This window comes from Cucurbita pepo, chromosome LG02 (assembly GCF_002806865.2).
Source record: "Cucurbita pepo subsp. pepo cultivar mu-cu-16 chromosome LG02, ASM280686v2, whole genome shotgun sequence".
NCBI classification, from domain to species: Eukaryota; Viridiplantae; Streptophyta; class Magnoliopsida; order Cucurbitales; family Cucurbitaceae; genus Cucurbita; species Cucurbita pepo.
The window spans coordinates 4,529,413-4,551,628 of NC_036639.1; the positions used below are offsets into that span (position 1 = coordinate 4,529,413).

General features: G+C 34.6%; 2 protein-coding genes, 1 long non-coding RNA gene and 1 other non-coding gene across 5 annotated transcripts; 2 read left to right on the forward strand and 2 right to left on the reverse strand.

The window, feature by feature from the left end:
- Positions 1–1,061: 1,061 nt before the first annotated feature.
- On the reverse strand, positions 1,062–2,161 carry LOC111787611 (NAC transcription factor 56-like). Its single transcript, XM_023667628.1, has 3 exons — positions 1,950–2,161; positions 1,561–1,847; positions 1,062–1,467 (listed from the first exon to the last, which is right to left on the reverse strand). The coding sequence occupies exons 1-3, from the start codon at positions 2,143–2,145 to the stop codon at positions 1,174–1,176; spliced, it is 777 nt and encodes a 258-aa protein (XP_023523396.1). The 5' UTR covers positions 2,146–2,161; the 3' UTR covers positions 1,062–1,173.
- A 1,420-nt stretch (positions 2,162–3,581) lies between these two features.
- LOC111788936 lies at positions 3,582–4,426 on the forward strand. The gene is made up of 2 exons (XR_002814243.1): positions 3,582–3,686; positions 4,187–4,426. It is a non-coding gene; the product is annotated as an uncharacterized LOC111788936 (long non-coding RNA).
- A 3,833-nt stretch (positions 4,427–8,259) lies between these two features.
- LOC111788037 (trafficking protein particle complex II-specific subunit 130 homolog) lies at positions 8,260–20,201 on the forward strand. Of its 2 annotated transcripts, none has more exons than XM_023668175.1 (21): positions 8,260–8,475; positions 9,097–9,326; positions 9,538–9,719; positions 10,228–10,411; positions 10,648–10,738; positions 11,186–11,346; positions 12,885–12,974; positions 13,131–13,292; positions 13,738–13,799; positions 13,982–14,072; positions 14,647–14,807; positions 14,925–15,132; positions 15,713–16,258; positions 16,353–16,565; positions 16,914–17,277; positions 17,380–17,470; positions 17,579–17,663; positions 18,537–18,708; positions 18,944–19,242; positions 19,422–19,515; positions 19,635–20,201. In XM_023668175.1, exons 1-21 carry the CDS (start codon positions 8,412–8,414, stop codon positions 19,808–19,810), a joined length of 3,726 nt encoding a protein of 1,241 aa, XP_023523943.1. In that variant the 5' UTR covers positions 8,260–8,411; the 3' UTR covers positions 19,811–20,201. The 2 variants fall into 2 exon arrangements, with proteins under 2 accessions (XP_023523943.1, XP_023523942.1); XM_023668174.1 differs by having other exon boundaries at positions 8,262–8,475; positions 18,537–18,726.
- Positions 20,202–20,924: 723 nt separating this feature from the next.
- Positions 20,925–20,996, reverse strand: TRNAQ-CUG. The gene has a single exon. It is a non-coding gene; the product is annotated as a tRNA-Gln (tRNA).
- Positions 20,997–22,216: the final 1,220 nt, after the last annotated feature.

Here is a 22,216-nt window from a genome sequence, read left to right on the forward strand (position 1 = left end):
TAATTCCGTCGTCGACCCCATTTATTTGGCATTGTAGTATACGCGCGCGCATATATATATGTGTGTGTGTGTGTATTTATATTAAACGGGGTGGAGAAGGAGACGAGGAATATAATTCCGTTGTCGATTACGATTATTTGGCATTGTAGTATAAGTTTTGTCTAATAATATATAACCACGACAATTAAATTGATTATTCACGAACAGTTCCTGATTACGATTAGGTCAAAAGTCCGTTTTATCCTCATTTTAAATAAATTTTGGGCCTTGAATTGTTGGCTTTTTTGCATTGTGGGCTGGGTGATTGATTTTTTTAAAATATATTTTTGATAAAAACTACTTTTTCTAATTAAATTTTTACAAAATAATTTTAGATTAAACAAAATAGCTTAAGAATTTAATCATATAAATTTGTAAACAAATACTTCATAATAAATTATATGTTGAATATCTAATACTTGGAATTATAATTATATATTTGATTTATTTTTTAGATAAATTAAATATCTAGCTTAAAATTATTTTAAAAAATTAAATTAAATTACAACTTAAATGAAAATAATATGAAGTAGCAATTAATTTAACTCTTGAGATTAAAAGGGAAATAATTAAATTAAATTTGCATTAAATATTTATTATTATTATTATTTTGAAATAAAATGAATGCATATTTAAAGTGGAGCGAATCTTGCCTTTTTGAAAGTAAAATTTATTATTTACGAAAATTTGACTTGTGCCTCCATTTTATTAGAAAATTAAGTTTAAGCCCCTTTTTTTTCTAATATTCCCTCAAGGGTTGGGTCATATTACCTACAAGAGGTTTAATATTGCGTTCGTATGACTCGACCTATCCAATTCAAATTATAAAAGTAAGATTGAGTTACATTTTTTTCGGTTTGGGTTGGATTGAAATTTTGGTTCGGTTTGTGAGTTGATATTTTTTTATCGGGTCAACCTAACCAAACCCAAAAATAGAGTTACGATCTAACTAAATTCTACCCTACTTTTAAAAATATTAAAAATAATTAACATTTGTAACTAATGTTAATGATAAATTGTGATTTGTAAATATTTGATATTTTAATTTTATGAAATTTTAATGTACGGTAAATAAGTATAATTTTTAAATAAATTTACCATCCAACCCAAGAATAGAGGGCTAGGTTGTAAACTCTATTTTCTAAGCTGGCTGAGTAGGGGTGCGATTGAGTTGTCACTGCCACCTTCCATTAATTGTAATCTCTTGCTCGATGGTTGCTCGTCGTCCCACAATGGTGATCGTAGCAGCATCCGTTTTGTTGGAAGAAACGAAGAAGCTAACTCTGGATACACACTAAAAATCGTCGTTACCGTCGTGGGCGGTGTTTGTTCAGCCACATAATTCGAACTATCTTCTTGCTCGTGATCCATTCCCAATTTATTGGAATTGGGTTTTTTATAAATCCGACATAAAATCCAATCATCGAGCTAAAAAAAATAAAAATAAATAAAAGCAACAAAATTTCATTTTGGGTAGAAAAAATTAAAAGAAAAGATTCAAACTTTGTGTAAAATTCATACCCTCAATGAGTTTTTTTTGCCGCGGTCGTGTTTGTAATCGACTAAGCGATACTCGTGCATGATCCAATTGGTTTTGATTCCTTTCGGTGACTTTCCATGGTAAAAAATCAAAGCCTTCTTAACACCAACTTTCGGGTTCCCTTCTAACGAAGCAATCACCGGCTTATTGGTTCCTGTCGCCTTCCAATACCCGGACGCGGTAGCTCGATTAGGCCGAGCTCCGTTCGGATACTTTCGATCTCGTGGACTGAAAAAATACCATTCTTGTTCTCCATAATTAGCCTTTGCTGAAATTTTCACCGCAAACAAAAAATCAAAACTTGACTAATTTTACTAAAAATCCCAGTTTTAGCCTCTGTCGACGGAACTCACTCCGGCGAAAAACACACCTGGAAGCTCCCAAGGATCGTACTTGTACAGGTCAACATCGGCGATGATGGCCGCCGGCAAGGGCTGTGAAGTGGCCTTCTTCTTTAGATAGTGAACCACCAGCTCCTCGTCGGTCGGGTGGAACCGGAACCCCGGTGGCAGGTTCGGCCGCTCTGAATCGGCCTCCGGCGCCGACTTTAATTTCTCCATATTCATTTTTTTTTTTACCAAATTTCTCAGGTTCTTCCGGTAATTATACCATAAATAAATAAATTTTAAAAAACACGAAAATATTAAAGTTCAATTAGCAGTTTTTTTTTTTTTTTTTTTTTTCGTTTAATTTTTTAATATTCACGAATCATTGGGCAATAATCGTCTACATGACAATCCAGGTAAACACTTCAACTCACCCAATAGGAACTCGCCGCACTGACAAAGCGAAAGTGAAATTACCGAAATAGCCCTATATATTGCGGTAATTAAGGGCTGAAGCGAACTAGTGGAATATGGGCCGTTAATCAGGCGGCACGTGTAATTCCACATCGAAAGACGACACGTGGGACAAGCTAGACGACAAAAGAAAGGCTAAGTGTGGGACCGACATGGGAGCTTTCGAAAAGCAGAGCCTTTTTTTCGGATGTCATGCTGTTGACGTGGAAAATAAATAAATTACCAAAATTCTCAAAAATATGCTGTTGACGTGGACAAGCTCTCGCCTTTTTTTTTCTTTTCTTTTTTTTAAATTTTAAATGCCCATTTCGTAATTATAAAATTCCAATTTTATTTTTCCCAAACTCTTTTATTACAAAAATGGGTTGCATGAATTAACACATTAATTATAAAAATAAAAAAAAAACAAATCAATATAATTTTTAACTTTCCACAAAATATATATATATATATATATATATATTTTAATGAAAGTACATTTTCTTTATTTTCTTTATTGGTGGGTAGATTCGATAAGCTTTAATTGATTCAATAATTCAAAAGGATTGGTATATCAATTTTAATCATCGTTATCTATATCTGACGGTTGATAAAAACAAAAAAATCTTACATATGAATTACCGCTTTTTTCTTGAATTAATGAGGTGATTGGACGCTAGTTTTTGTCAAATATCAAGTCGAATCCACTGACTTATCAAGATGAGATAAAGAAAGATCTGACCGAGAAAAAAATGAGAGAATAAAGTTTAAAAAGATATGTACTAGTTTGGTAGGGTGAATGATGGAGAGGAATATTAGCTATGGGTGTGTCCAAAATGAAATGTGAAATGATATCAAATACTATTTAATCTATAATGTGATTTGAATTTGAGTTTCATTTAATGAACGTGCATCGTGCTTGTAACAGCTCAAGCTCATCGCTAGCAGATATTGTTTGTTATGTATAACTGTCGGCCTCACGATTTTTAAAATGCTTATGCTAGGGGGAGATTTCTCCACCGTTATAAAAAAAATATTTCGTTTCTGGTTGAAAAAAAAAATTGACCTGATGAACGCATGACAGATATCAGTAGATGTATGATATACTTCTGACGAGGTTATCTAATATGTAATTGTTTCAAGTTAAATGGGCTTAATTATTTTATAGTTTTTATGATTAATAATAATGTAATTCTTAGTTCTTATGCGTTTGAACTAAAAAAAAAATCAATGAATTTATACGTAGTTTTGAGCGGAGAAGGAATGTGGTAGTAAATAGCGAATTTGTAGTCGTGGAGGATACTTCCATTCGCCATGAATTCGTCCATGTAAGTGATTTCTTATCTGTGTTATTTCAGACATGATGTTGAATTAGGTCGTTCTTGATTTCTTTATTGGGCATTTTGAACTACATTGTTGTTCAGTTGTTCAACAAATTAATCAATCGGAAACCTATTTACTGTTAGCTTCCGCTTTCGATTCTCGGTTGATCATAGTTTCCCTATCTCGCCTAATGAAAATCAGAGTTCATCGGGAAAGAGGAGGGAAATTCCACTGTTTCTTCTTCTTACAGACGACATTCTGTGTATTTTGCTCTGAATTTGTTTCCGTAGGATTTTGAATGACTTCAGATCCGAAAGGACTTCAAATGAATTTCTATATTTGTTATCTCTCGACATAGAATGGTTCGAAACCATCTTATTTAGAGCATTTCTTGCTCGAACTTTCTCAATTCGAAACGGATGATTAATCTTATAAATCCGAACTTAAACATACACATTCTTTCCAAAATATGCTCTGAGTGAATGATTGTGGCTCCACATTTCAGGAATTGCGAGGGGAAGTTTTAAGAGCAATTTGAAGGAGCATACAAAAGCTTTTGAAATGCTGCACGGGTAAGTAATTGACGAACTTCAGATTTCAGTGTCAATTTATGAGCGATCATTTTAGTTTGGAAACATTTTCTTGTCGATGCTGGTTTCTAAGAAAAAAAATTAAAGATCTATAGCTTATACATTGTACAATGTTGAAGAATATGTTATAATCAATCTATTTCACCCTAGAGCCATGTGAATTACTCTCATTCTTCAATGAGGCTGGATGATCTGACCACCCCTGTTGAATGGCATACTGATTTTGATTGTTTTCTTAACTACAATCTCACATTTGTAGAACAAGTTTCTCTAATTCATGGGTTTTCAACTATAGTTGTTACAATGGCATTAGTTCTTGGGTGGATCAATCAACATTAGTACTGATGTTTATAATTAATAGTTGTACACTTGAAACAAGTTCTTCTTAGTGCATTTAGGAAATGAGTGTTTATTCATTGTCCCATCTGATACTGAACGAAGTTAAGTTGAGCTTAATAGAGACATTAAGTCTATAATACATTTTGTTGCTTCTTTAGTAATTTTTTATAGATGATTTGGAGATGGGTTAGCCATCTAACTCTGTTAGAACATCCTCTCTGGTATTAGTAAAGGAAAATTAAAGCGTCATATGCAATTTGTCTCCACTTTTATGTAAAATTTGATGGTTTATGTGAGTTCTTACATCGGCCGGAGAGGAGAACGAAGCAATTCCTTACAAGGGTGTGGAAACCTCTCCTTGACAGACGCGTTTTAAAAATCGTGAGGCTAACAACGATACATAACGGGCTAAAGCAGACAATAACTGTTAGCGGTGGGCTTGGGCTGTTGCAAATGATATCATAGCCAAACACTGGGCGGTGTGCCAGCGAGGACATTGGACTCCCAAAGGGGGGTGGATGGAGAGATCTCACATCGGTTGTAGATGGGATCAAAGCATTCCTTATAAGAGTGTGGAAACCTCTCCATAACAGATGCTTTTTAAAAATCGTAAGGCTGATGGTGATACGTAACGGGACAAGAAGGACAATATTTGCTAGCAGTGGGCTTGGGCGGTTACAGTTTACCCTGTCCATAGTCAGATATTGTGAGACATGAATTATTTAGCTTGGAATAAATTTCTGTAAATCAGGAGTGAACTAACAAAAATGAACCTTCGTCTGCTTGAACTAAAGATAAGGGTGTATTAGTAAAGACTATGAGAGAACTTTCCTGGGTAGTTTATAAGTTTTTCCATTTTTTTTTATAGGAAACAGAGAACTTGTATTAACCAATAGTCTAAACTTTACGGGAAAAAAAGATGGGAAATGAGGTATCCTAATTGGTGTAAATAAAGAAAACTTATGTAAGGTGCTGCAAGTCGAGGAGAAGAGTCTCGTTCAAACCAGAAACTCTTCAAAGCTGGTTTCCCAAAATGGCTCATACCAAATAAATCAATGTGGAACTCCCTCCCAACAATCTTCCCCTCGAGCAAAGTACTCCATAGAGCCTTCCCTAAGGCCTATGGAGCCCTCAAACGACCTCTACTTAATAGAGGCTCGACTCCTTTCTATAGAGCCCTCGAACAAAGTACACCCTTTGTTCTACACTTGAGTCATCTTTTACTACACCTTCGAGGCTCACAACATTTTTGTTCGATACTTGAGGATTCTACTGACATGACCATGTTAGGAACCACGAACCTCCATAATGATATGATATTGTCCACTTTGAGCATAAGCTCTCACGGTTTTGCTTTTGGTTTCCCCAAAAAGGCCTCATACGAATGGAAATAGTATTCCTTACTTATAAACCCATGATCATCCCCTTAATTAGCCAATGCAGGACTTCCTCCCAACAATCCTCAACCATAGATGTTTACAGTCTAGTAATAGAAACAATCTAGCAGGGGACAAAACCTTCCACACTCTCAAAGATTCTATTGTTTCTCAGCAGCACATTAAAGAAAAGTACCCTCATCCATAAAGGGAAATGAACAAAACCATTCCAAAAATAAGATCACAATCCTTGTTAGGAGCCAAACAAACCATCCCAAATCAGCTAAGCAAACTAACAATTCTTCAAGATATGGGCCAAATCCTCAGATGCATTGCAGGATTGAAACTTGAAAGCACCACTGCAGCCCAACAAGGAGAAATACCTCTGGACCCAATCCATGGTGTTAAAGCCCCATGCTACGCCTGCCAATAAAAGAAGCTGACCTTCTTGGAAATCTTAACCTGAGGAAAAACGTATTAGAAGAAATAGATTAGAGATGACAATTCATTAGGTTAACGTTGAAACGTATTGTAATTTCAAATTTACTCTGTGATGGCATAGTGATTAATAACCATTTTACAGATCATGTGCTGGGGGTGCTTCTGAAGGAATCCTTAATGGAGCAATTCTATGTTTTTAACAAGTTCATAATTTATGAACTTTCAATTTTATCCAATTGTCATTGTCATTAACTTAATCAATCTAATAATGAGATCTTCCATGAATTTTCTTTTCAAGGTGCCAAAATGTGATTGGAGCATCCTTTCCAAGAAAGTCTTTGGTCATACAGAACGGCTGAGTCTTAAAGACTAAGTATGGAATAGGAAACCGAGTGAGCCTTCAGCCAGTCAACCCAATTACTCAACTTCTTTGAAAATTCCTCCCCCAACTCCACAACCATCCCTGTTCTTAATCTTTCTTCCTTAAATACCCAGTTAAAAGATTCAAACCCCCACTTCGTCTCCACCAAATTCCATCTGGGTTTTGATCCTACTTTCCAAAAATGCCTACAATTTTCCAGTCCCAACAGCAGCCTGCTTCCAGACCGTCGCACGCCGGCGCCGTAAGGGAAGGTGGCCGGAGCCGGAGCCTTAGATCGAATTGCAGGAGCTTGAGTTTTGGGGGAGTGGGTAGAGGTGGCCGTAATGTGACGGCAGCCGGAGATAAGCTCCGGCGGCTTCAGGGCAGAAGAGAGATGTTGAGAAGGGCGTTGACGCCGCCCAACCGGAGACCCACTCTCCGGTGGTTGAATTTCCGAGCAACTCCCAGTCGGCTCTCGAATATGTCTATGGCTTGATCGGAAAGAGGAAGATTGTTGTATAATTTAGTTGTTTTGATTTTGAATTTCTGGGTAATTCTTTGATTCATTAAATTCAACAAAATTCTTAGATAATCTTGGGGTGAAATTTCCCAATTCTTTGTGGTTTAGTTCATCAAATAGTCCAAAAATCGAAGCTTTTGGATCCTTCCCCTTTGTGAAAACTAGATTATGAGCAGGTTTGTGAGACTGGGTAATGATCAACTGTTACGAGCTTATAAAGCTCCATCGTTTTCTACTTGTAATTCTATTTGACACTGCGTGTAGAGTTCATGATAATTTCTCCTTCATTAATCCTTTAAACATAAAGTAAAACCAAAGAAAAATTAGTGGTTTTTAGTGATAAAACATGATTTAGCAATCATTAGATCGGATCGAATGATCAACCAAATTAAAACTTTTAAAATTATATTGACTAAATTGATTTAAACTATGTTCAAATTAGACCATCCAAATTTGCAATTCAACCTATCAGTTTTATAAATAAAAGAGTTAGCTCCCCATTTTATCAATAGAAAATGCGGAGAAAATTCTCAAAATTTGAAATTCAAAAGACTCTTAAAAGATTAAGATCGAGCTTTCACAAAAAGACTAGAGATTCTCTATCGATTTCGAAGTTTGAAAGACGAAATCACTTGAATATCTGAAAAACTTTAAAGATGTTTGTTCGATTCGTCAAGAAAATGACCAAACCGACTAAGAATATTGCTAAACTAAAGCTCACTTGAGAATTTTTGGAATCTCATTTAGCTAATTAAGAAGATCTTAGATATATAAGTAAGTAATACTATCTCTATGGTTACAAGTCATTTGTTTTAGCCAATGATTAAAAAAAAAGGAAAAAATCATGGGGAGACCTATTGAAATTGGATAGGGGACCTGATGGCCCTTATTGGTTGCCCTAAGTCGTAGTGTAGGACGCGAAGCACTGGATTCCAGGTCGCCGGGAAACTCCTCAGCTAACCTTTCACGGTGCTCACCACAGTTAGATTCATACTCACTGAACGTCTCTCTCTCTCTCTCTCTCTGTCTCTCTCTTTTCTCTCTCTGTGGCGAGCTTGCTCTCCATGGATCTATGATCTGCGATCATTTGTCACAGATTGAGGATGGCTAATTTCCTTGCTCAGTTCCAGACGATCAAGAATTCCTTCGACCGCCTCGTAATTGCAGGTGAATCTCAATATCCCCTCCATCCTGCTTCCAAATTTCAGTTTGATTATGAAGTTCTTTAATCCGGTTTATCTACACTAAGGGATTTGAACTAGAATTGAGTATGGACTTGCTTGATGCGCGATCCCAATAGGAGGTTAGCTTCAGAAATGATAGTAGATGCTTGCTTTAGTGTATTCTAAATAACACATTCTCAAATTTCCAGCTGTGAATTCATGGCTTTGCGATTCATAAGCTTGTATTGTATCTAATGTGCTTAATTACTTTACAACAAATTTTGTATGACATTGAGGACCTTGCTTGAGAACTCACACTTTCTTTTTGTTTTCTTCCGTTTTTTTTTTTTTTTGTTCTAAGATAAGAACCATTTCCAGATTGGATTGGGAAGTGCTTAGAAGTTCTTATCTTTATGCTTATTGCGTGAATTTTTGCCTGTCCTCCACTTGGTTGCTGGCAATTTGTGTTTGAACGGTAGTTGTACCCTTGAGTTCTCTTTTCGGAAGATCTGTATCCTAATCATTCTGAAATGTCTTTATAATAGTGAAATAAATAGATACTCTGATGCCCCCCTGTTCTTGCTCTATGTTCTTAGCTAATCTTAACACATTTGATTACTTTCAGTTGAAGATGTCAGTGACCTGTGGCCTACTGTGAAGAATGGATTCGAGGAGAGATTACCGTTCAAAAGAGCTTGTTTGAATAACAAGACACGTAACCCCGTTGTAGTCGACAAGTTGCCTGCTGAGTTCATATTGACTACAGATGCAAGGCTCCGTAGTAGGTTCCCTCAAGAGCAGTATTTATTTTGGTTTCGTGAACCTTATGCAACTGTTGTTCTGGTCACTTGTGAGGTAACTAAAGGTTTCATTGTTCGTAATCTCATTTATATGGTATTGGAAAATAACTAACTTGGACAGATTTTTTAGTTTATTAATATAAAGTTGAAATTATTAAAGTTCCTAGAATAGTTTGAGATTACTACCGTATTTGACAAGTGATGATTCTCCTGTTCATTTTTTCATACTTTCACTAAAACTAAAATTTTATTTTTATTTGGTCTAGGATCTTGATGAGTTTAAGACTATCCTTAAACCACGCTTGAAGCTAATTGTCCAAAATGATGAGCGGGAATGGTTCATTGTATTTGTATCTAAAGCTCACCCAAATAACGATCAAGCCACCAAGCAGGCAAAAAGAGTGTATAGCAAAGTTGAAGTTGAATTTAGCACGAAAAAAAGAGAAAGGTAAACCTGGTACTTCTATATTTTTCCACTAGTATATTTGCTATTACTCACAGGTTCCTGTATTCACCTGTTTATTGAAAGGTCAATTAGATATAAAGTTAGTACATCTTTGGCTGACTTTATGTATAGATAGTAGCACTTTGGAAACCTTTTAGCCTTTTAATTTATACCTGACTTGGCCACATGTCGTTTTAGTCACAAATTTATCTTACTATATCATTGCATAGTCTAAGGCCTCAACCAATTCAAGCATGCCGTCTCAGATNTTTTTTTTTTTTTTTTTTTTTTTTTTTTTTTTTTTTTTTTTTTTTTTTTTTTTTTTTTTTTTTTTAATGTCATTAGTATTTTCCATGTTGTTATGAAATATTCACCACCTTATGAGTTATGCATTTATTACCGGACCTCAAAGATGAAATGAAAATGATAATGCATTGGAGAAGTTGGAGATTTATAGATCACAATTGAAGGTTAAAGCATCTTGGTGAGCACGTTTTTATGCTTCTGTCAGGTGTTGTAAATTAGACCTACATTGCCCTGAAGCAAATTTTTGGGAGGATCTGGAGTCCAAGATAATGGAGTCCATGAGAAATACCCTGGATAGGCGTGTCCAGTTTTATGAAGATGAGATTCGCAAGCTAAGTGAACAACGCTTGATGCCAGTTTGGAACTTCTGCAATTTCTTTATTTTGAAGGTTTGTCATTTACCCATATGCATGCACATGGAGGTTCCTGGATGGTACTTTCGTTATTACAATTGTATTTGACTTTAGGGCACCTTAATGGTCCCTTAATATAAGTAAGGAATGTTTTTCTTTAGTAACTGAAATTTCCATTTTATTAAACCCACATCATCTCATTCATTCTTAGCAATTTTCACCTTCCTCTCATACAAACCTTTTGGATCTGTTAACGCTTTATTGTATCCCAGGAAAGCTTGGCATTTATGTTTGAGATGGCTCAGCTTCATGAAGATGCATTACGAGAGTATGATGAACTAGAGCTCTGCTATTTAGAAACAGGTGTCATGCATTTTTATTGTATGATTATGTCTATTTTCCTTTTCTTCCCATGTACAGAAACTTTCCTCATTTTTGGTTTTTGCTTGATATTCAAATGCATGATACTCTCCTTTCAGAAAAAGAAAAAAGAAAAAGTATAATACTCATCCCTTACTGATGAATGCATCCCCTTGCCTCTTGATACCATCTCTTTTTGCCAAGTATGTCTCGGCTCTGTTTAAGGCAGCCCTTTTTTAGTTCCTTTCCTTTTAATACAAGTATTGTTTTCTACTCACACATGCACGCATGTGCATACTCCGCTTTCCTTGGCAGTGATAATCTAATTCAGAAAATGGCTGTACTTGTACTTGGTTTCCATTTCTCCAGTCAAAGAAAATTGCTGTATTTGCACTTGATTATGACAATGTTTATTTGTGGTTGGTGATATAATCTAATTGAATTGTGTAGTGAGCGTGACCACGAAGAAGAGAGATTTTGGTGGAATTGACCATGGTGACGACCAAGCAACGTTGCTCGATCCTGGGAGCAAGCCATTGACACAGATTGTTCAAGATGACTCATTTCGAGAATTTGAATTTAGACAATATCTTTTTGCCTGTCAAACAAAGGTGCGCATAACTGGGATTATTGTTACTGATTAAGAGCTCAGTTGCATTTAAATAGACCACTCATAGTATTTTGGTCTAAGTTGCCTGCAAGTTTGTTCCTGTGCTTTGACAATTCTTCTTAATCTTAATTGGCTGCTTAAAATTTTCATTTATCAATAAATGTGCATCTCTTTTAAAAAAAAACTAAAATAATTGGCTGCTTAGATGTATTCTGTAGATGGTGAAGGTGAGTTGTTCAAGTTGGAAAACACTGGTCTCTATAGAAAGTACGCATGCTTTGATGAGATAATGATGTTGGCTAGCTCATTCTATCTCTTATATTTTTATCATACTTAGATTTTATCATTTACTGTTTTGAGTGATTATTCAGATAGTTGCTGAAGTGTAGTGGATGGATTACTTGTTATTATTATTATTATTAGTTCAAACAAATGGGTGGGGCACGGATTTAAACCTTTTAACCTTTCAAGAAAGTCACTAGTACCTTAGTCCATTGAGGTATACTTAGGTCCATCGCTAGTTGCAACTTGTTCATTTGTTGGCCAGCCATGTAGAAAAATCTAACCTCGATGTATAACTATTGAAGGAAAATGATAATCAAGAAGTATTTGGATTTAATTTAAGATATGAAAAAAGAACTTCACCATAAAATGTTGAGTACTTTTGTCTTACAAAAATCTTGAATGTGAGCGGAATGGAAAAATTTTCAGGGACTGTTCTTCCAATTTTAATGGTTTCTTGGATTTGGTTGTTTTTAATACTCTTTATTTGTGTAGATATAAACATCCTTTTAGGATCTATAATCTTTCTTTAGTTTCAAATATGAGATCTTTCATGTAATTCACCTTTTGGTGTTTGGGAGCTTTTAACTCCTTTTATTTCATTCATCACTCAAATTGTTATCCTCTCAAAAAAAGAGAATGTGTTATTAGATTTATTTCTTTGATCATTGATTGAGAAATCTCCTTCTCATGCGCACATACACATTTAAACACTTGCACAAGTCAGTTCAAGCAAAATCTTGTTAGAGTATTGATATAATCAAATTTACTGTAATCCATCCACTTAAACTTTTTGGTTGATTGGTAATTTGATTTGGTATCAGAGGAAAATCTCTCGTGTTCAAACCCTTGTAATTTAATTTTTTCCCAAATTAATAATGATTTATGCTTGTTGGGCCTTCTAGAAATTTTTAAGTCCACAAATGAGGGGAATTTTAGAGTATTTATATAATTAAATTTACTATAATCTATGTTTTTAAGCTTTTGGGATGATTGGTGATTTAACGTATTTGTATAATACTGTTATTGTTGTCCGTTGGATGGTAACACTTGCTTGACACTTACAAATCAAATTACTGTATGCTACATGAAATCTTCACTCAAATAAGAGTTCGCATATGCATTTTTGTAGCTATGTTATTTTATCTATCACTAATTCTACTTTTGGTCGCTCTTCATTGATTCTTTAGGTTGTTTTAAAGGAAATTGTTTTTCAGATTTGAACTGTTTCTCACCTACATATATGTTTATTTCCAGCTATTATTCAAGCTGAATCGACCCTTTGAAGTTGCTTCGAGAGGTTATACATTCATAATTGCCTTCTCAAAGGCACTGTCTATACATGAGGTGTTTGTTATTTATATTTTTTTTTTCTTCCATTGTATCATAAGAAATATTCTCTATGTATCTAGTTAGAGATGCTAGCTGAGATCTCTTTTCCGTTTTTATTTTTATTCCACGTTTTTCATTTAACCTTTTTCCTCTTTCTCAAATTTCTCTCAGAACATATTACCTTTCTGTATGCGTGAAGTTTGGGTAACAACTGCTTGCTTGGCTTTAATCAGTGCAATTGCTTCACATTATAGTGAAGGCATCATGACTCCAGATACAGAAAAGGAGTTCTTCCGCTTACAGGGTGATCTTTATTCATTATGCAGAGTGAAGGTATAATTTCTTCTTTGTCTGAGAAATAGAATGTTTGACTTTCTTATATCTTTCTGATTTGTATCATCCGTTTTAGCTTGTAATAGTACACGGATCAAGCTGTGATGTTTTATCTTTGTTTTATCACCATCTAAGAAGTGCGAGCATTACTATTGCTTCTCTTCTTTTGTTAAGTTAAAGTCTTTTTTCCCACTCCTTTTCTTCTACCTCATGTCTGCCATCATTGAATGCATTTCAAACATTGTTATTGTCTTAATTATTGATCAATGTGTTAAGAACATTCATATTTGAAAAAGATCAAATATTTCATTGATCTAGTAAAACCGATTGTTTCAAATAGTTAACAATTCTCTCGGAGGTTCTAAGACTATAAATGAGAATTTGTGCATATTTTATTATTCGAACATGTGGTAGACCTAAAAGCGATGTCATATGATTTTGGCAGTTCATGAGGCTCGCAGAGTTAATTGGATATGGTTCATATATAGAGAGAAGTCCAGTCAACAGGTGCCAGATTCATTATTGACTTCTAAGATCAATGTTCAGTTGCCTAATTATAGCAGATTGACTGTGTAAATTGAAATTACTTTCCTCACATTTTTCTCGGTCATGTTTCGGCCAGACAAAATCTTTTCAACATCTTATATTCAATCAATTTCTATTTTTATAACTCAACTTCTTATGAGCAGTGCTTGGCTGAGCATGCTACCATGGCCCAAGCCATCAGTTTGGCCTTCGGTTCCATCTGATGCTTCATCTGAAGTGTTGGCAAAGGAAAAGGTAAGTTGTGAATATATGGCATGGTAAAACTGCTGATGTTTGTGAGTGTCTTCATGTATTGAAAGTTGTGCTCTGTTTTTAACTGATTGACCAAACGTTGGGGAAAACAAATGACTGGACTCTAGCCTTTAATTTAATTTCAAAGAAGACATTTTTTCAAAGTTACCTGCATGGAAGTCTTTACATGTTGTCTTATCTCTCGGTGATGAGAATCGACTATATGACTAGTAAAGTTTCAGATTGATTGAATGTTAGTATCAAACGCTATGTAGTTTCAATCATCTCTTTAGTACTCGAGGTTCTAACCCCAAAATATTTTCTCTGCAGAAAAAGTTTGTTTAACTATAAGTAACTGATGTAATCATCTGGTTTACGGGGAAGAGATAGGCTAAGCACTTTTCATTAAAAGCTTATAATTGCGACCATGCAATTGTTTCCTCTGGTTGATACCGTGTAGTTCATTTCGTGGTTTCTCTTGGTTGATAACTGTTGAGGCTATGTCAATCTTTATTTAAGTACTTGTCTCTATTATATTTTATACTATATAAAAAATGTAAATGAATTTTTTGTGTAGATTATTCTTCAAGAAACTCCACGAGTCAAGCACTTTGGTATTCAAAAGAAACAACTGCCTCTAGAACCTTCTTTGCTTTTGCGAGAAGCTAATCGTCGGAGAGCTTCTCTTTCTGTGGGAAATACATTTGAAACGTATGATCGTCCAACTTTTATTGATGGGTAATATAATATAGAAGATTGTATATTTAGAAGCACATACTTTGTCATTTCTCCCTCCTGATGTTGATCATTTCTTATTCATATTTATCTACTTATTTTTAATGTTTATATTGGCAGATCAGGTCCAGATGTGCCATCAAAGATGTCCCCTGATAAAACACATGGGAGCTCCATGTCACGTACTTACTCTTCCCCAGGATTTGAAAACACAATTGATCCACCTATGAGACTTGCTGAGATTTATGTTGCTGCGGAACATGCTTTGAAGCAAACAATCACTAGTTCTGAGCTATGGCAGTGCTTATCAGCTGTGGAGGAATTTGAGGTAAAAAACAGGCAGCAATACCTACAAAAGGCTACCATACTTGTATTGATGCACATCGTGCACTATGCTTTACACTTTTATTAGACTTTTCTTTTTCCAAGTCGTGAGTTGCAAAGGCATTGCATCATCAGAAATATGCAAGTAATGCTGTCAACTTCTTGTAATATGGCATATTTTACATATAGTTTTTTTACTTCTACATTCTGATTCAAATGTAATATTATTAACTAAACCAATCTTTTTGCGTGGAAACTTTCAAATGTATATTTCAATGAATGTGTTTGTGTCCTAGTGTTTATTAGAAAATATGGTTTCTGTCAGCATTATGTTCTTTAGGGAACAAATATAAATTGAGTGTATCATAATGGCTATTTGAAGCCTCTTTAACTCAGCATTTCAAAGTTCATAAGTTGTTTATGCTTAAGGATATATCCATCTCAGGGTTTCATTATGGCTCTGTTTTCTTTGCTACTAAATAGAATTTGATCTCTTGGTTGTTGAATCTGTGGCCATGATCTCCCTGTATTTATGTAGGGGTTGCATTTTCCAATTTTCATCAAATCTGTTTTTGTGCTTTCAGAAAAAGTATCTGGAGCTAACTAAGGGTGCTGCGGAAAATTATTATCGGTCCTGGTGGAAAAGACATGGAGTTGTTCTTGATGGTGAAATAGCTGCTGTCAGCTTTAGACATGGTAACTTCGATGTGGCAGCAAAGTCGTACGAGAAGGTTTGTGCCCTTTTTTCTGGTGAAGGATGGCAGGATCTATTGGCTGAAGTTCTTCCAAATTTGGCAGAATGTCAAAAGAAACTTAATGACGATGCTGGCTACCTCTCATCTTGTGTGAGATTGCTATCATTAGATAAAGGCTTATTTTTGACAAAAGATCGCCAAGCTTTTCAATCAGAAGTGGTACGCCTCGCACACAGTGAGATGAAGGACCCTGTACCCCTGGATGTTTCATCATTAATTACATTTTCTGGAAATCCCGGACCCCCCCTAGAATTATGCGATGGTGATCCTGGAACTCTGTCTATTACTGTTTGGAGTGGCTTTCCAGATGATATAACTCTTGATTCATTGAGCCTTACCTTGATGGCCACATACAGTGCGGACGAAGGTGTTAAGGTATGCTTGTTTAATACTTGCTTATCAACATATCATTGAGATTCATTTGGCATCAACCTTTGGAGTAACTCATCTTTCTGACCTGGTATTTCAGCCGATAAGGAGCTCCACGGAAACTGTGCTACAACCTGGTCGTAATATTATTACCCTTGCTTTGCCTCCTCAGAAACCAGGTTCTTATGTTTTAGGGGTTATTACTGGCCAGATTGGGAAGCTGAGATTCCGATCTCATAGTTTTTCCAAGGGTGATCCTGCTGACAGCGATGATTTTATGAGTTATGAGAAACCAACTAGACCTATCTTGAAGGTAATGAATGTCAAGTTATGCTTAGAAGATGACCAATCTAATTTATAATTTAATTGCAGTTTTCCCCTTTAAAGTTATGTATTAGGGATTTTCCATTGGAGGGAGAACTTGTCTTTGTTTATCTGCTCCTACTTCGCTTTTTCTAATTTAATTTCCATGCATTCATCTTTTGTTGAACTCTCCACGCTTGATCTTTATCATATATGCGAGTAAGTTGTTGTAAGTTATCCGGCAGTAACCTCTAGAATTTTCCTTTTATAGGGAAAGTGACTAGACTATACTTTCTTTGTCCCCCCACTATGGTGTATGTACATTCGAACATTGAAAGCGCTTTGTTTTATTTTTTAGGTTTTCAAGCCAAGGCCATTAGTTGATCTTATAGCTGCGATTTCATCGCCTCTACTCGTAAATGAACCTCAGTGGGTTGGAATCATTGTTCGGCCCATCAATTACTCCCTTAAAGGAGCAATCTTACATGTTGATACTGGTCCCGGTTTGAAGATTGTAGAATGTCGTGAAATTGAGATGGAGACCTATGTTGACTTGAAAAGTTCAGTTGACATGGCACACACCGTTGAAACTAAGAATTTTGAACGATTGTGCCTCAGTGATGGTAGAATTGAGTTCCCAGATTGGGCAAGTAATGAGACATCTATTTTGTGGATACCAATTCATGCTATCAATGAGAGGCTTGCAAGAGGAACAACCACAGGTTATAAATGAATAGATGATGCAAAAATTATGTGTCACTGAAAATTTCATAGGTTTTGTGATTAGGCTTCCAAGTATATGATATTTTGTCTTTTATGTGCAGTCGCTTCTCAGAGACAGAGTATTGTGGATGGAATGAGAACAATAGCACTGAAAATCGAATTTGGAGCTTTTCACAACCAGACGTTCGAGAAGTATATTTATGTGCCAGTTTACAATTCCAGAATCCTCCAACTTGTTGTTTGAATTTTTACTTTCTTTTTATATCTTTCTTATCTATTACGACCATGCCTTATATCCAGGACTCTAGCTGTGCATTTCACTGACCCTTTTCATGTGAGCACACGCATTGCTGATAAATGCAACGATGGCAATTTGCTTCTACAGGTACTGTGTTCCCTTTTTGAGCTTACAATTTTGCACTTAATTTTTTTAATGTCGGATGCAAGTTTATTGAGAACACATCATTTTTGGTTCAGTTGGGCGTGATCGGTTTCAAGCCGTAGGTCCAAACTCGTTTTGGATTTGGGACCTAAACAAAATCTAGAAGGTTATATAACACCAATGTCCATCACTAGGTCCACTTAAACTGAAAATTTTGACCAAAAAGTTCCTAGGGATGGCTAAGGAGGGTACATCTAACAAGGTTACTCCGGGAAGATGTTGGATGGAAACCAATTTCCTGAGATCCCCAGACTGTATGGGTTTGGCTTGAAGTAAAATGTCTTCCGAAGGAAAAAGAATTTTGGTTTTAAAGTCAGTGATCTGAAAAGCGTGCCAAGGGATTTTCTGTGCTCCTAATTATTTTATGTTACTAAGAGCCGCTTACTATTTTGAGAAAACAGCATCTTTCTTCCATGGTTGATTCGAACTTTTAATCTCCTGCTTAGAAATGTCAACTCCAACTTAAAAGATTGTAAACAACATCTTTATTATCACACCCACCCCCCCCCAAAAAAAAATAAAAAAAAAAAAGCTATCCCACCCATTTACAACTTCATGAGCACAAGAATGAGAATAGGATTTATAATCAACTATTATTATTCACAAAGGCTGCTTCGGAATCTGGGGTCTTATGAAATTTGAGGGAAAAACATTTTTCAGTCTTTGCCTAATTTTTATCAAGGATCTTATGAATCAGATTTAGTGATCTAATATCCACAACTTTAACCAGATTTTCCTCCTTATGACTTATGAGTACTTCTGCCATGATCTAAATTCTGTATGACCGTATGTTGTGTTGCTCAATGTTACTTTCAGGTGATTATACATTCTGAAGTTCAGGCTACTTTGACAGTATACGACGCTTGGCTTGATCTTCAGGACGGGTTTGTTCATACTGGAAATGACGATGGAAGACCATTGTCGGGCTACTTCCCATTAGTTATTTCCCCATCTTCTAGAGCAGGAATCCTCTTCAGCATACGTTTAGGTAAAACAAATTATGAAGGTAAAGACGACTAAAAATAAATTTATTATTGATAGTTGATATCTAGGCATCTGAAATAAGGAAGAATTGTGTTGTTTTAATTAATACCCTCACGCCATATATCTAGACACCAAAAATATCCGTCACACGCATTCCACGATAGTGCCAATTAATTTTTAGTTTGTAAGAATTAGAAATGCGTGAAGTCTTAAGCTCCATAATTAATCTTCACTTGCAGATGAAGATGCAGTGACAAGTCCTGAAAGCATATTAAATATTAGATATGGGATCTCTGGGGATAGAACGCTTGGGGCACACCCGCCTGTTGCTATAGAATTAACTGGAACTGAAGATGCTAAACAGGACTTGCTGTTCAAGAGCGCTCTAGTTTTGCAAAGGCCAGTACTTGATCCTTGCCTGGCTGTTGGTTTTCTTCCTCTTCCTTCCGACGGCCTAAGAGTCGGACAGCTTATTACAATGAAATGGAGGATTGAAAGGCTAAATACTTTACCAGAGAATGAGAATTCCAAATGCAATGTAAGTCATGGATTATCCTCAACTCCATGGATAAAGTTGAGTGTTATGGAAACAAGTTCTTGCATTGACGCTGTTTTCTGATTTTTAAATCCATGATTGTTGGAAAACTTATGAGAAAATGCCTTAAATCCATGCATTTCTGTTTCAATGATGCTATGTGACGTTCATTGCTTGTGCAGCTTGATGATGTGTTGTACGAAATCGATGCTAAGTCCGAAAATTGGATGATTGCCGGTAGGAAAAGAGGATATGTTTCACTCTCTCCCAAGCAAGGTTTGTTTACCCTTTTTATCACACACAAGAAACTGATGGTGATAGGTGACTTAGAGAGAAGAAAGAGATCGTTAGGTTCTAATTCTGCTGTCATTTTGATAATGCTTTTCCAATGATAGGGTCAAGAATGGTGATCTCAATACTATGCATGCCACTGGTGGCTGGTTACGTTCGCCCACCTAAACTCGGTTTGCCAAATATTGACGAGGCGAACATAAGTTTCAATCCTGCTGCTCCACACCTGGTTTGTGTTTTACCACCAGCACTCAGCTCCTCATTCTGTATTCCAGCGTGATTGTTCTTGGCACGTGTTTTATTGTCTTCGGTGGTTATAGTTATCCACTCCGAAATCTCGAAAAAGTATTCCTTTCTATCGTAAATTAGATTTGTAAAGATTCAAACTAGGTGTTACTCTTGAATCTCTTTCCTCCCTCCTTCCCTCAGGTCAAACATTTTTGGTCATCCAATGAGTCTGATTCTTGCGGGTTAGTTACTTTGGTAGTTTTAGCAGTTAAAGTTCGACAAGCCTCGCCAATGTACAGAACGTCTTAGTGTAACGACGCGTCCTACGAATATAGAGTCCAATTACAGAAACATCTTTTTTAGAAAAGAAATGTGAATTTGTGTTTGTTTATGGGTGGTTCATTTGAGCAAGCTCAAATTCTCATTGGACTAATTTTGCCTTATACTATGTGAGTGTACTGTGCATTTATACTTTTGATACGCCTTGTGGTCTGTTCATAACTATATAGTTTTAGTTTTTCATTACAGATTTATAAGATATTTTCATGAAAATTAAACTATATAATATATACTATAGTTTTTCCAAAAAAAAAAAAATATATGTAGTTTTCTTGCATGTTGTCCTCCCATAATGTCTTTTTTTTAAGATTTTTTTTTTTTGTAATTTTTTATAAAAAACAATCTAAAAACATATTTAGATTTTTTTTTTTTAAATTGTTTTGCAATAATTTAATAGGTCAAACCTATTTTCCAAGCCGACATTTTTCAAAGTAGATTTGTGTATATATTAATTAAAAATATAGGGTTGTGCACACAATTTATTTCTTTTTCACCCACCCCTAATAAGAATTAAAAATAAAACGTTAAATTATAAATTTGGCTATCATAATTTGAAAAAAAGGCTATAATTTAGTCCCTACTTTTAGTTTAATAAATTTTTATTTTTATAAAAAAAATTTAAGAACCATAGAGTATTTATTGTTTCTCAAAATGGACCAAATTTATATGAGAAAAAAAAAATAATGGGTAGCTTCAAACCCTTCGTCTTTGAATTTCCATGTAGCTCATGCTATTAATTACATTAAAATATAGTAACCAAAATAAAATAGGGGGAAAATTAAAAATATAGTAACCAAAATAAAATCGAGGAAAAATTAGAAAAGAAAAGGTCCTACCGAGATTTGAACTCGGGTTACTGGATTCAGAGTCCAATGTCCTAACCACTAGACCATAGGACCTTTTTGTTTAGAGGTTTTATATTTTAAATAAAATTCGTAAAAAACAGTCAATGAATATTTATTTATTTTTTAATGAAAAAAAAAACAAAGATCATTTAGTATTTACAATAATTGTCTTACTTATTTTCCCTACTAGTCTTCAAACAAAACTATTTATATTCGATTTTCACCCGTATAATTAAAAAGTTACTCGATTTGATCATCTTTTTAAGTCAATTTAATAAGAACGAAAAGTTATAACCTAAAACAAAACACCAACCTAAAAGATAGGTTTAAATATGATGAACATGACATATCTAGCAAAAAAAAAAAAAAAAACATTCTAGAAGAAAAACGAGTCTTTTTTTTCCTATTGTAAGCCAAAGAAAGTAACAATAAGAAGGGCGAAGGGAAAACAAAAGTTTAAAACGTTAAATCAATAGGGATGTTACCACGGAACATTAAATGTCAAAACTGCATCACCAATAGAATTAATGTAATGCTCCAATTATGTTAAGGAGGATGTATGAGAATGTGGCCGTATGCATGAGAATGTTGGCACTATCAAATATCGAACATAGATTTCATGTCTTGATTTAAATCATAGTGTTATAATTAACATTTTTATTCAAAAATCATAAAATCCAAATTTGAACGGATCATTATGTTCCCTTCCATTTTCGAAGAGAAAACGAAAACAAGAATAAAGTTACCTACTCAAAATATTATCTTTCTAAATTTTAAAATAAAAAAATGTGTCCAATAAATTTAATTAATTTTATTTTTGGTAAGTGGGTGAAATTTAGACAATATTTAATAAAATTCTAAACTTTTAATTTTATTTTTATGCTAATATTTCCTTATTATATTTAATGTTTTTGTTTCAAATTTAAAAATTTATTAGATAATAAAAATTCAACGACTAAATTTGTAATTTAATGTTATTTATCTATCTTTCCAATTAAAAAAAATATCAAAACTAAAAATGAAAATACAATATTATTTTTTTTAAATAGTAAAAATGTATATTAAACCTTTGTGTTTAAAAATTTACATGCACCAATTCTTAGAAATTTCCCTTATAATTCCTAAATTTATTATTCTCATATGGAAATAAAAAAAAAAATTTCGTATTATCTTCACTTATTATTTTTATTATTAAAAAAAAAAGGAAGAAAATCAATAATAATATATGGATGGAAATTGAATTAAATGGCCCCACTCATTTCCCACCAATATAT